Below are 15,574 nucleotides of genomic sequence, written 5' to 3'. Positions count from 1 at the left end.
TCTGCATTTTATTTTCACTATTCTCAAGATGCCCTGGCTGTCTGGATGAACAGAGACTATTTGGCCTATAGGCCACTCTGAGCGTGGCCCATCACTGTCCACCAGAACTATGTCATCAGGGTTTAATTTAATTATGTTGTAGGAGTTGTTTGCCCCGTAATGATACTCCCTCAGAGCAGTAAAGTATTCTCGAGTCCATACGTCATTCCACCAACTTATCACCCCTGATAGATGTTTGAAACGTTGAACCAAATCACTCTCTCAGACATATGAAGGATCCTCTGGTTCCTCATCCGTAAGGGACACAAGGGTGCTGAGAGGTCTCCATACATCAGATGAGCTGGACTTAATGGCTCACGCTGCAAAACAACATCAGAGAGGTAGGTAAGTGGTCGGTTATTAATTCGTGCCTCTATCTCTATGGCTAAAGTTTGGAGCTCCTGTAGGTCAATCTTTTGGTGGTGTAGGGTTTTCCGTAGAGAACGTTTCACCGTACCAATCATGCATTCATAGAAGCATCCGTGCCATGGTGTTCTAGGAGGTATGAACATCCAGTGGCACTGCCGTTGATTTAGGGCCGTGCGTACCTTTGGGTTTGTCCAGATTTTCCTCAGACATGCTTCTCCTGCCATTAAGTTGGACCCATTGTCTGAGATCATTAACTTAGGACAGGATCTATGTGAATCAAACCTGCGGAAAGCCTGTAAGAATGCTTCGGCACTCATATCGGGAGTCACTTCTAGATGGACTGCCGTTGTTGTGGCACAAATAAAAAGACATATAGTCCTTTACTGAGCTTTTGTCCTTGGTGCCTGTTAGTGTTAGTGCTCCTGTGAAATCTTCTCCTCTAGTCTCAAAAGGACGAATATGTACAACTCGTTCCTTTGGAAGCGGAGGGGGGGGGGGGGGCTGGGATATGGACACACTCTAGCATCGTATCTCTGGCAAATAACACAGGATTTAATTATTGATTTTAATGTCTGCTTACCTTGGGGTAGCCAGTACTGTTGTCTTAAGTCTGTGAGAGTATCTAATACCCCACCATGCAGAGTGCTGCATTTGTGTATGTGAAACACAATTCGTTTGCTTACTATGTGGTGACGAGGAAGCAATATTGGATTTTTTACTTCCAGATCTATGTCTGCATGCTGTAAGCGACCTCCACATCTGATTATGTTATAATTGTCGGTGTCTAACCAGAGACCCAGATCATTTTGTAGCTTCTTAGGAACATTGTCAAATTCTGTCCCGAATGTGTCTGTTTGAGCTCTTTTGACCCAGTACCTTAGAGCACTAGGGAATTTATGCTTGATTCCTATTTTCTTTAGAAAATCAAACACTAGTTGGGTGACACCTATTAGTTTGTTCAGTTCAGAGTGCAGAGTAGGATCAATAGGATCAACAAACAAACTGCAACCCAAGACGAATCAGACCAACTTAAGCTCCTTGATTCTGTCATCATCTCATCACAGGATTTTCCCCATGAAACTGACAGAGAAGACTGTACTGCCATCGTGATCCAGGAATTGCGTACTAAGTTGAATTATTCAATCGAAGCAAGAGACATTAAGTCAGCTTATAGAGTGGGTACCAAATCATCTGGTGCAAACAACAGAAGGATACGCGTGAAGTTAGATAGCTGCTCCCGCAAGTCAGACCTTATCACTGCTGCAGTCGCTAGGAAATCCAAGGTTTATGTGAACGAATGTCTTACCAGATTCAGACAAAATCTCTTATTTAAACTACGTGGAATTCGCAATAGATCCACTGCTATTAAACATTGTTTTGTGCGCGATGGTAAAATAATAGCTAGGAAGACTGACTCTGGAAAAACTTATGTCATAACCACTGAAGCACACCTCACTTCTTTCCTGGATGACTGTGGGATATCAGCTGAATAACCAGAACATAATTTGTAGTCTCACATACAACCAAAGTGTACTTAAGCTCTGCCTTTCCTTTCCAAAGGTGTTTATTTTTATTTTTATTTTAATTTTTACTTTATTTTTTGTTTGTCATCTTTGCCTGTTTTATACTCTTAATTATTTGTTCTTAGTTAATCCCCTTGTCACTAAACCTAGGGCTTTTTATTACCCTGTTAATTAACCATTACTAAGCTAATTATCTTCAAGATCATTTTTTTTATGATTATTATTTTTCTTATTATTTTTTATTTTACATTTATATTGTCAGTCTCTACTGATTTTTTGTGTTTTATTTTATGTAACTTCTGTGTCCTCCCTGGCTATCTATTGGATCTTTATTTTACTTCTAAATTGTTACTATTTTATTGTATCTGCTCTTATTCTTGTGTTTTGCTTTATCGTGTATCTTGTATCGTGATCCCTCTGCATCTCTATGCACACTGATATTGATCCTGATCAAAATCTTCTGTCTCATATCTATACCAACCAGCACATTGATCATCATTATTGTAAGTATTTCACAGCACACCAGGCTAAAAACAAACTCCAAAATAGCACCTGTCTATCAGTTTATAACCAAAATGTTAGATCACTTGGTAAACATTTTGACGATTTAAATGCACTACTCACAGCACTAGGTACTAACCTATCGTTCATTATTTTAACAGAAACTTGGCTAAATAAAGACTATACCCAACTCTACAACTTAGCTGGTTATAAAGCCATTCATAACTGTAGGCCTAATAAAAAAGGTGGTGGCACAGCTATATATTACCGAGATACATTTATCTGCAACAGTGTTATTAGTGACAGAGATGACTACTGTGAATATACTTTTGCTCAGTTTACAATTAAATCCCTTAAATCCTCTTTGACTATTGGAGCCATCTATAGATTTCCTAATACTAATATAGCTTCTTTCTCAGACAACCTAAGGAATCTTATTATAAACAACAATCTCAACAAAAACCACATCATTCTGGGAGGAGACTTTAATATTGACCTGGGTCAACAAAACTGCTCTCAAGTTGACTATTTCCTTAACAGCATGAACTCCTGTATGCTAATCCCCACTATCACCAAACCTACCCGAGTCACTCAAACATCAGCCACTACCTTGGACCACATATGGACAAACATAACAGCTCCCCTTGTATCTGGTATAATCTACGACAGAACAACTGACCACTATCCTACCTTTCTCATAGCGAACATGGACATAACACCACCAAAAAGCAAGAAACTTTCATTTAGGCTACACAGTGAATCAGCTTTAGACAATCTTACAGAGGCACTTCACAATATTAACTGGGATTCTGAATTCAATAATACCCATGATATAAATTCATTAGCTAACCTCTTCCTCTCCAAAACTCTAAGCCTCTACAACCTTCATTGTCCCCTTCTTACAAAGCAAGTAACTGACAAAAGATTAAACAATCCATGGCTCACAAGTGGCATTCTCAACTCAATCAACAAGAAACATGAATATGAAAAGAAAGTTAGGATTGGCCTAGTTTCAAAGGAAGTAGCTAAAAGGTACTCATCAATGCTTACCAGTATCATAAGAAAGGCAAAACTTGCATATTATGTGAATAGATTCAATGAAGCAAAAGGCAACATGAAAAACACTTGGAAAACTATCTCTAGTATCCTAGGAACTAAACAACACTCACATAACCAAATAAAACTCTACAAGGATGGGGATATACCGTCAACTGATTTAGAAATGGCAAATGAATTTAATAGTTTCTTTTCATCGGTTGGTGCTAATCTTGCCAGTAAAATCCCACAGACTCAGACACATATTAACACATATCTCTCAGGCAGCTATCCAAACTCTCTTCTCCTTTCACCAATCAGCCCGGCAGATGTTGTGTCCATCATACACTCTCTAAAAACCAAGGCAGGGAACACCAGTGAAATTCCGTCCATTGTGTACAAGAGAGCCTCCCATGCCCTTGCCCCACCCATAGCACTACTGTTCAACAAATCTATAGAGTGTCACACCTTCCCTGATATCCTCAAAAAAGCAAGAGTAACGCCAGTCCATAAAGGAGGCAATCCGGCGGACATAAACAATTATAGACCAATATCAAATCTACCCATTCTATCAAAAATATTTGAAAAAATTATTTACAAACAGCTCTATTCCTACCTCGTAAAATTCGACATACTCAGCCCCTGCCAGTTTGGCTTCCGGTCCCAAAAGAGTACCAATGATGCAATCATTAGTCTCCTTGACATTATCTACTCAGCCCTTGACAAAAATGAGTTTCCGATTGGACTCTTCATTGACCTAAGAAAAGCCTTTGATACTGTTAATCACAACTACCTCTTACTTAAACTCCAGCATTATGGAATCCGAGGCCTTGCCCTTGACTACATCCGATCCTATCTTAGTGACAGACACCAATATGTAACCATCAATGATACAACTTCTTCCACTCTACCAATTACCGTTGGAGTGCCACAGGGCAGCATCTTAGGACCTCTTCTATTTCTTATATATATAAACGATCTGCCTAATGTCTCTAATATTCTCAAACCTATATTGTTTGCTGACGATACTACCCTTATCTACTCAAACCTCAACCCACATACACTAAATAATGTTGTGAATAATGAATTAAAAAAAGTCCACTTATGGATGTCAACGAACAAACTAACATTAAACATCGAAAAGACTTACTACATCTTATTTGGAAGCAAATCATCAAATGCAATTCAGCTACAGATAGACAACATTAACATCAGTAATAAAAATGATGGCAAGTTTCTTGGCCTATTCCTAGACAAGAGACTCAACTTCAGCACCCACATTCAACACATAACTAAGAAAGTCTCTAAGACAGTTGGTATACTCTCCAAAATCAGATATTATGTTCCTAACTCTGCTCTCCTCTCACTATATTATGCACTAATCTACCCCTATCTTAATTATGGTATCTGTGCATGGGGGTCTACCACTGCAAACCACCTTAAGCCCATCATCACACAGCAAAAATCTGCTATCAGAATAATAACTAACTCTGCTTTCAGACAACACTCAGCTCCCTTGTTTAAATCTCTAAACTTGCTAAATATTAACTCCCTCCACACATTCTCTTGTGTCAACTACATTTACAAAACCCTGTTCTTAAATGCAAACCATGCTCTGAAACTCTCCCTGGACAGATGTAATAGGACCCATTATCACCACACCAGAAATAAATATCTCTTTGATATCCCCAGGGTCAAACTTAATCTGTGTAAACACTCTATGCAAATTAAGGGACCTAGTCTATGGAACTCACTCCCTAGTGAATTGAAAAACTGTAAAACTTTTGCCTTATTTAAAAGCAAAACCAAAAAGTACCTAACTTCATCTATTTAGTTTCCTACACTGAGCTTTAAATTTGCTCTGTACCTAGTGGTACCCAATCTCCTAATTTTTATGTAATATCAAACAACCTTATCATTGTGTTCATTGCTGTCTTCTTTTATGTGCTAGCCATATGCTGTATTGTGACTACCAATTTTTGTCAACTACCATTCAAGCTGTCATTGCAATCAATCTTATATTGTTTCTGCTGTATTGTGCCTACCAATTTGTTGTCAACTACCATTTTAAGCTGTCATTGCAATCAATCATAGCTACCTATGTGCTTTAATATACTGTACCTATAATTTTCTCTCATCTTTTTTTTTTTCATTCCATGTAATCTGTTATCATTTTTTTGTCTATAAATTTTGCAAGTATTTACCTCCTTAAAATTTTCTTAGATTAAGGACCTGCCCGAAACGCTGCGCGTGCTAGTGGCTTTACAAGACTGTAATTACCATAATTGTATCCTCACATTCCTTATGTACATTCTTGTATATGTAAAAATAAATAAATAAATAAATAAATTACCAAAGTCCAAGGTAGTTATGGTTTCTCAGTGGAAACAGTGACATTGGTCACAATGACTTGTGGCTTTTGTTTAGGCCACTAGTCGCTGATTAGCCACTGAGGTCCATTGAACCACATCTCTACCTTTGTTAATTGCCGTAAAGTCCGGCCTCGGGAGAGATAGTCAGCTGGATTCTCTTTGGTGGGTACATATCTCAGTTTATACTCTGCGACAACTCTCGTATTTCCTTAACGCAGTTACTCACGTACGGATTCTTACTATTATTGTTTTTAACCCACTGTATTATCTGTATTAGCCTCATTATCTGACCATACCACTGTTTCTTCAAAGTGGATGTTGCTTAAGGCCTTGATCAGATAATGAGCCAATCTTACACCTAGCAGTAAGGCTGTTATTTCCAGTTGTGGCAATGATCTTTTCTTTAAAGGTGCCACTCTGGCCTTTAATGTGAGCAAATTGACTTGACCATTTGAGACCAGGCAAGCTACTGTGCCATAAGCCTTTCCTGAGGCAGCACAAAATACATGTAGCTTAATTGGTTCTTTTTCATTTACTACTGTGTTCCAAGGGAACTTGACAGACTCTAGGATACTTAAATCTTTCACTAGCCCTTGCCATTTTTCTTGTAAGGTAGGTGTTAGAAGATCATCCCAGCCTATCTTTTGTTGCCAACATTCCTGCATTATCAACTTTCCATGAATTAAGATTGGGCATAGTCCTAATGGGTCGAAGGGTTTGCTGACTTGTGAGAGTAATTTTCTCATTGTTAAGTTAGTAGTATCTGGCTCCACCGACTTGATTGTCAACTGATCTGTTGTCGTATCCCATTCGACGTCTAGTACTTTTGTCCTCTCGGGTACCTGGTAGTCGGGAAATTCAGTTGCGATCAATTGATTTAATTTGGCATTGATGGAGATCCACGACTGGAGAGGCATATTTGCTCTCATAAATTCTCGATTGTCCTCATGGTATATGTTCAACAGTTTACTCACGGCTGGTTGTTCCTTGAAAATTATTCACATTCAAGTTATTGCTAATTTCTGTTTTGTTTGGGCTATTGAACTTCAAGTGCATATCTAAGGTAGCTTGAAGCAGAAACAGTGAAGACGCGGCCCCAAACAAAACAGACGCAAACGTGTAAGTGATTAATTCACTGTTTGGATTGTTAGGATCCTTGATCGATAGGAACTTTGTGTAGTTCCAGTCTTCTTCTTGGAGACCTACCGTAAGGAAAGCCTTGCTGATGTCGGCCATATATGCGTAAGTCCCAATACGGAACTTTAACAGCACATTGTATAGCCTTTGTGTCAGGCTAGGGCCAGTTTGAAGGCAGTCATTTAACGAAACACTACTCTTTCTTGTCTTAGCGCTAAAATTAAATACTATCAGGAGTGGGGCAGTAGCAGAATTTTTCAGTACAGGGTGGTGAGGTAGGTAGTGTCCTTTCTTTGGGTTATCATTAGTGACAACTGCGATAAATTTGTCATCGAGTTGCTTCTGTATTTTTTCATGGTACAATTTCAAGTTCTCAGGATGTCTTTGTAAGCACAACACCTGTGATCCTAACTGGTTTTGTGCCATAAAATGGTTGATGGGTAGCTGAGGGTGATTCAGCTTCCATGGTAACCTGACCTAGTATTGATTATCTCTGTAGATAACTGAGTCCAGGTATTGTTTGTAAGTCCGGTTGTAATCTGGACTAGGTTCTTCAGGGACAATGCCGAGGGTTGCCAGGTCCCATAGCTTATGAACAGGGGGATCTAGCTCATCCTCGGGCATGTCTCTGAATTGCAGTGGAGACTGTTCTCCTAGTCATGCAACCATTACTGGGTTGGCATGTTGGTGGTCTACAGGTGCGGGTTGCTTCAGTCGTAATACTGGGCCTGTTAGCAAATAGCCATCTGCAGATGGTAGCAAGTTCATACCTTGTTTCTCTTCCTTTTCTTTGATAAACTTATGATAGACATCTGATCCCATAAGGATTCCAATATTGGAAAGGTTGTCTGATGTGATTTTGTCAGCCAATTGGATTCCTTTTTCTTTCAGGAATTTGGCTGTTGTCCCTAGACCATACACATACAGGTCTGTTGGGAATCTATCTACTACAAGAGCTTGTATCGTTCGGACATAACCTCCTAAACGTACTTTAGGTTGTACTACCTTGAAGACTCGGGGTCCTGAGTTAGTCAGGAATCCTGCTATGTCTATTCATGTCTCTCGTACAGGTTTGAGTTTCAGGGCATCTACCAACTCCTTTGAGATAAAAGTCATTTGGGATCCTTGGTCAAATAATCCATGTATAGTGACTTTGGACTGTCCATTTTTATTGATCAATTGAGCAGTGGGTAGAGCTGATTTATGATCAGACCTTGTTGAGAAGACACTTATGTCAGGTAACACAGTACAAAGCTGTACTGAAGTGGAAGTTCCTTTCTCCTTCTGTGGTTTGGCAGACTTTGTACTTGAGTCCCCACAAAGTGCTGTATGGTGTTAACCCTTACGCACCTATTGCAGGTGCGTATTTGAGTTGTACAGGTGTCGGGACTATGTGCCCTTATACAACTTTTTTTTTTTTTTTTTTTTTTTATTTATAAAAGTACAATATACACAATAAAAAAGATACAAAGCCTGACAAAGTACACAGTAAAGAACCCAAAGAACTCTTAAGACAACAAACATTATACAGAACAAATGCAAGAGCATGAAGACTTTCTCCTATTTTTTTTTTTTTTTTTTTTTTTTTTTTTTTTTTTTTTTTTGGTACAAGAATACAATATAAAAAAGAAATCCAATCATGCATAACACAAGATCCACATGAGTAACACAGAGAACACAAAGGCTCACACAGAGCAGCTACACATAATAAGCCAGCGGCATAAAAAAAAAAAAAAAAAAAATTAAAATAACACAAGGGAAAAATTACATGAAGCATGACGGATAAAAGTACCCAAAAGGGCCACACACAAAGGCAGAAGCCCACATAACCAGGAGCACAGCACCGGAGCACGCAGGAACCGGTGGAACAAACGAAAAGATACATACACATACACACCACAAAAAACGCCCACACAAATAAATAAACACACAAACAGCGGAACACGCAGGATCCGGCAAAGGAACACAAAACACACACAACAAGGACACACACACAAGGAGCAACACAAAAGCACAGCGCAGGCAAACACACACAACGCACCGCCGAGGAAGCCCTCAGGGGGCAGGGGGAATACTCACAACCCAAACGCCCAAATGACCCAAGAAGCCCTCCCCCCCCCCAAATCCATCGACACCACACCAAAACACTAATCAAACCCCCAACTCCCCACCAACCCCAAAGCATCACCCTGAACATACGCGTCAGTGAACCAATCAGCAAACCTCACCGGAAAAGCACGCCGCAACCACCACCATGTGAAACGCAAACGCCCCGCAGAAAACCCAGAATCCGGCGAACCCCATAGCCCTCCAAACGCCCAACCCACACGCAAAACACATAATTCGCAATCACGACACTCGGAGTATTCCGAAGCCGCCCGGAGCCCTGAGGAAACGAAAGAAACAGGAACCGTAAAACATCCCCCTGAAACCCGAGCCCACAGAACACCGCAATCACATCACACAACCAAGCAACTAAACCCTGTACCCTCTCACAAAAATAAAACACATGTAACTGCGTCTCAACCAATCCACAATGTGCACATGTCGTGGAAGAACGCAACCCAAGCATACACAAACGATCATTCGACGGCAAGGACTCGTGCAGCACCCGAAAGAGAAACTCCCGCTGCTGCGGAGCCAAATGCCGCCCACCCAAGACCGACCAAATCCCCCCCCAATCCCAGCATGGAAACAAACCCTCAACCCGATGGCTCACACGACGAAGGAGAACCCCATAAACCCCCCGACACGACAGGGACAAAAACCCTGGAACACGACAGAGCTTCCGCAGAATCCCAACTGCCCACGAATACACAGCAGGTGTACAAAAGGTGACCTCACACCCAGCCCCTAATTCAAGCAAATAGCTAAACCGAACAGAACAGAAATAAATCCCAAACGCACCGAGGCCCCCACCCACCCCCAAATACTGGCAACGACACCCAAAACAAAGCCAATGCCTTGGTAAAAACATCAGGGATGCCAACACCCCCCTCCTCCACTCGCAAAACCATGGAGGAGCGACGAACCGGATGATACTTCCCACACCACACATACCGATAGACTCTGCACTCCAACCTACGAGCACGCTGCCGATCCAGGGGAAAGCACTGAGCCAAAAACCACACCCTCGAAAGAACTTTGCTAGTAACAACAATCGCCCGCTGATAAACCGTCAATGGACGCGAGGATAACAAACCAACCGCCACCTCAACCGACCGAGACACCGCATCCCAATTCCACTCCAAGGATTGGGCATACGAGCTAAACCAAGTAATTCCGAGAACCCGAAGCGACCTGACCACTGGAAACCACGACCCCGCCCACACCGAATGGGAGATCCAGCTCCCCAGCCCCATCAGACAGGACTTATCCCTATTAACAAGGGCCCCAGTGGCCAGCTCAAAACGCCGAACAAGGTCCTGAACCGCAACCACAGAGCCATCGGTCGCCACAAACAGAACCGTATCGTCAGCATACCCACAGATCGGTAAACAGAGACCAGCAGGCAGCCTCGGAGGAACCACCAAAGCACATGACTTAACCGCACGAAACAAAGGCTCCTGAAAAATAACATAAAGGAGCATAGATAAGGGACACCCTTGCCGCACCGAGCGGCGAACGGCAAAGAGGGCACTAAAAAAAACATTAATGCACACACGACTATGACAGCGGGCATACAACATACGAACCCAAGAAAGAAACAACGGAGGAAACCCGAACCTCTCCATAGCCTGCAGCACAAAGCCCACCGACACACGGTCGAATGCTTTCGACCAATCTAAGCTGAGCATCGCCGCAGGTAGGCGAAGCTCAGAGGCACACAGGAGCACATCACGTAAAAGAGCATTGCACTGAAGCAAAGACCTACCCGGAATGCCACAAAATTGCTCAACCGGAACCACAGAACCAATAACATCCCGACACCGACCTGCCAGCAACTTCGAGACAACCTTATAATCAACAATTAACAGGGTGATCGGCCTCCAATTCGACAGAAAACGCAAATCACCTGGCTTCGGAAGCAACCTCACAACCCCATCATAATGGGATGCGGGTAAGAAACAGGTCAGGAAACAAAATCGCACCACCTCCAAAAAAGCCTCCCCAATCACATCCCAGAAAGTCACATAAAATTCCACAGGGAGCCCATCCGAGCCAGGCACTCTGCCGGAACGGAAAGATCGCACCACATCCCAGAGCTCAGCCGACGACACGTCCCTCACCAAAGCGGAACAACCCGCAGCCGACAAACCAGGAGAGCAGTGACGCAAAAAGAAAGCAGCCAAATCCTCATCCACCCCTACCACCCCATACAGCGCTTCCAATTCCTGCTGCACATACAACAGGACCCCATCCGTGTTAGACAAAACAGAACCGTCCGGACGCTGGAGACAGGTGAAAAGAACCAAGTCCCGAAGGGCTTTCTCCTTCCGCAAAAGAAAAGGAGAAAGCCGTTCACCAGACACACGCTCGTCAACACGAGCCCGCACCCAAACCCCTTCTGCCAACTCCTCCCGCAAACCACAAATGCGCTCCTTACACACCGAAATAGCATCAAAACAATCAGCCCCACCATTTAGCAACACATACAGCCGAGTCAACCGCGCCTGAAGAAAGCGCAACAAACCAAACCGCCCCGCCGCCTCACGCCTCGCAACCACAACAAAAAAGGACTTGCATTTCACCTTGCACCACTCCCACCAGTCCAACACAGACGAAAACTCGCACTTGCGAGCAACAAGCCCCACCCACCACCCACGAAACGCCTCACGCACCCAAGGACAACGCAACAACCGACAATTCAACTTCCACCAACCCATCCCCACACGAACCTGACTACGAACAGCCACACGCACCACAACCAAACAATGAAAGGAAAAGGCAACAGGAACTGTACGAAACGCAAAAACAGAGCCCTCCCACCCATGAACATAAAAACGATCCAGCCTGGAACACGCCCCTCGCGCAGCAAAGGTGAATTCCAAATCGCCCCCAAACATGAGAGCAGCATCACGAAACCCACAACTCTGTAAGGTGGAGACCAACGCCCGAGAAACATTCTGCGGATGCGTACTATTACAATCCCGTGCGAGAGTGACACAATTAAAATCACCCCCAAAAACCATGTCCCTTGTGTCATGACGCAAGAAGTGTAACAGCCCACCCTGGAAAAATTCCTCCCTCTCCTTGCGACGCGCCGTGCCAGAAGGAGCATACACAGTCAATAAGGGAATCTCCACCCCGAGGTATCGCACACAAGCGAGCAACACCCGGCCATCTTCATCCATCTCCGTGTGAAGCATGGAAATGGACGCCCTCCGGGAGAACAGCATCAGCGTGCCCCCAAAGGACATCCTCGGCGGATTAAGCACTACATGAAAATCATCAGTCAACCCAGACAAAGCACTCAAGTCACGCACATTATGCTCCTGAATAAAGGCTACATCTACACGTTGCTCACGAAGCACAGCCACCAAGCCCATCTGTACAGCCAAGTCACGCAATCCACGCACATTCAGCGTCGCACAAGTCAGAGAGGGCGCCATCAGGAAGGCAATGAGGACCCCACCAACCCCTCAGCCCCCATAGAAGGTGGAGCAAAGCCCCCCACATGGGAGGCAGTAGGAACAGTAGGCGCACCATCTGGCAACCCTGCAGAGGAGGGCCCCACAGGAACGCCGGCGCTCGCACACTTTGTAGACTTTGTAAACGTCAACGTCAGCGCATCCTGTCCAGGACCTTCCACACCAGAGTACACCACCCACTGATCAACCGCAACTGCTTCTGGGGCGTCACTGCCCCCAGAGGGGGCCCCGGGTGCAACAGACCGCATCAGGCCACCAGAGGGAGGAGGAGGAGGGGCGCACGCCACAGCAGCTCCAGCCGTAGACCCCCCTCGCTTAATGGGAGGACCTCTGTCAGAGGAATGCGTCCGTGCCTCTCGCTTACGACGGGGCTGGTCCGACGTCGCGACCGGGGAAGGCCCTCTAGAGCCACGAGAGGACCGCAGCACCTCCGGAGCAGCAGCAACCACGTCGGATGAACGGCCACCAGACGAAGGAGCAACCCCACACGAAGGGCCTGCAGGATCGCCACTCCCACCTACACACGATGGAGCAGCTTCCACAGAGGTACCTGTCTCCATGGCAGCAACATCTGAAGCCCGATGAACCTCCGCAGTGACGACGTGCACAGGAAGTGGGGGCGCCACAACAGACACCAACGAGCCAGGTGGGTCAAACTGCTGAACAGCTGGAGTACGATCAGTCGAAGCAGAAGGCACCAACAACGAGGAGGGGCCGCGGGGGACAAACACGGTCTCTGCACCACCTGGCTTGGCCCCCCCACCCCCAAGGGGGGAAAATCACCCTCCTGGAAGATAGCTGGTTCCCCCATCCCGGAAGCAGTGCAACCGGCCGCAAGATGCCCTCGCAAACCACACCGAAAACAGGTGTGTGGTTGATCTTCATAGAAAACCCGCATGTTAAAGCCGTAGAACTTGACCTGAGAAGGAATATCACGCGTCAAGCGCATGCCAAGGGTCCACACATTGGTCCTCAAGCCCGACAGGCGGCCTGAGCTGAGGCAGGTTATACGGTGAGTGAAGACAGTACCGTACTGAGAGAAGCAGGTGCGAAGGACCTCTTCGGGAAAGTCCAAGGGAACTCCATGGATGCTGACAAACGTCGGCGCCACACACCGGTCCGACACCTCCACAGTACCAGCAGAGCCCGGGAGCAGATGAGAACGCCCAGCAAAATCACTCACAAAACGCTGATATGGACCAGGGGCAGAGAACTTGATCACCACACGCTTGTCAGAGATCTTCTCAAGGCCGTAAACAGTGAGCAGGTCCACCTGGAAAACATCCAAAAGCGCCACTTCCACCAACGCCCAATCAGCAGCCGCCGAGAACTCCTATCCTGCAGAATCCACCCTCCGAATCCGCGTCACCGACGACGCCATAACGCCAGCTGCCCCCACAGGCTAGCCGGCACACCACACACCAACAACAGCGACCTGCTCGCACCAGACGTCAGCCAACAACTGAGAGAGCGCCAACGCCATGACCGCACCCTGCAACGAGCAAGCAGCCAAATCACCTTATACAACTAGTATATTTACGTAACTACTTCAGTCGTTTTATGCGTGTAGCACGATCGGGGTAACCTTTTCAATGGTATATGGAATGTGGTTGTTCACAGAACACACATGGTTTCCAGATGTTAACAGCATCTTGGGGAGTCACCGGTTTGGGTGACGCATTAACTGTAGGTTTGGAGGGACCAACTGCATATGTGCCTATTCTGCCTTGTTTCCACTTTGGGGAGGGGGAAGTTGTTTTAGATTTATTTGGAGTACTGTTTGTACTGTTATTTACTATTAGTGGTAGAAGAAGGTTTAGATGTCGTTTTTCCATCTGGGTTATCTCTTTGTCTTTCTATGATGGAACGCAAACCTTCGCTTATCTCCTTTACACTCAGAGAAGATTTGTTATATAAGACAGACAACTTATCCAGTACGTTACTGGGTAATTTGCGTTTCATATGGACTTGGATTATCCAGTCGGATTCGTCCAAGTTGACCTTGTTCTTAAGTGCCTTGAGCAAGGAATCAAGCTCCAATCTAAAGGCTTGGAGTGAGTCAGCTGTACTATCTGGATGGTTAATATCCAACAGCTTCTGGGTTAGAAGTCTGATAGTCCTTTCTGGCTTAGCATAATTATCCTTAAGGAGCTGTACTGCATTGTCATAACCGTCATCTGTGAAGGTCAGATTACAGACCACCTGTAATGCTTCATTCTTTAAGACACCTTGCAAATATGTAAATTTTGTTGTCTTTGCTACATTGGCATTAGAATCCACAGAATCGAAAAATTTGTTCCAGAAGTTGTCCCAACTCTCGTCCTCTGTACCAGAGAAAGTTGAGAGACTGAGTGATGGTAATTTGACTTCTGGTTGTGTCTGGTTTTGGGAAGCTGTGGCTGCAATATTTGTATAGCCCTTATGTATGGTTATTAAATTGTCAAAGTGTTGTAACTTTGTATGCATTATTACACTTCGAAGTGCGAAGTGTAATCTTCATACACATTATCTGTGTATGCAGATTACACTTCGTAATCTGCGTTTTCTTGTATTACATCGTCTATTGCCTCTTCATCAATATTGGATGTTGTGAGGATATCCTGATATTTTAGTATTTGTAAGAGCACATGTTGATATTTGGTCTGTGCAACCTTATATTGGCCTTCCAGTTCTACATAATTAACTGGAGTTTGATTAGTTAAATCCTCACATTTTTTGATCTGTCGGGTTAAATGGCCCTTCATACCAGTGAGGGGTCACTTTTACATTTTTGGCAGTAGACATAATGGCTGCATTTGCTAGCCGAGTTGCAGATGTACTAATACTAAGCCTTGTTGGACTGTTTCTGGCGCATGAGTTAGTAGAGCCACTAGTTTCCGAACTAGAGTTGTTTATCATTTAAAAAAAAAAAACTATACAATCATACACACAATAATTTGAGTGGTAAGCCTGCATCCATTCTGGCATTTCCTCAAGTTAGCCCTTCATTATCACTCTTGGTTGGTAC

At 44.4% G+C, this 15,574-nt stretch overlaps 1 protein-coding gene across 1 annotated transcript; it reads right to left on the bottom strand.

Annotated features, from left to right (window-relative positions):
- Nucleotides 1-14,355: 14,355 nt before the first annotated feature.
- LOC138359362 (uncharacterized) lies at nucleotides 14,356-15,033 on the bottom strand. Its single transcript, XM_069318516.1, has one exon. The coding sequence runs from the start codon at nucleotides 15,031-15,033 to the stop codon at nucleotides 14,356-14,358; it is 678 nt and encodes a 225-aa protein (XP_069174617.1).
- Between the last annotated feature and the right edge of the window lie 541 nt (nucleotides 15,034-15,574).

Source organism: Procambarus clarkii, chromosome 1, assembly GCF_040958095.1.
Source record: "Procambarus clarkii isolate CNS0578487 chromosome 1, FALCON_Pclarkii_2.0, whole genome shotgun sequence".
Classification (NCBI taxonomy): Eukaryota; Metazoa; Arthropoda; class Malacostraca; order Decapoda; family Cambaridae; genus Procambarus; species Procambarus clarkii.
This window is presented reverse-complemented; position numbering and strand designations above follow the sequence as displayed.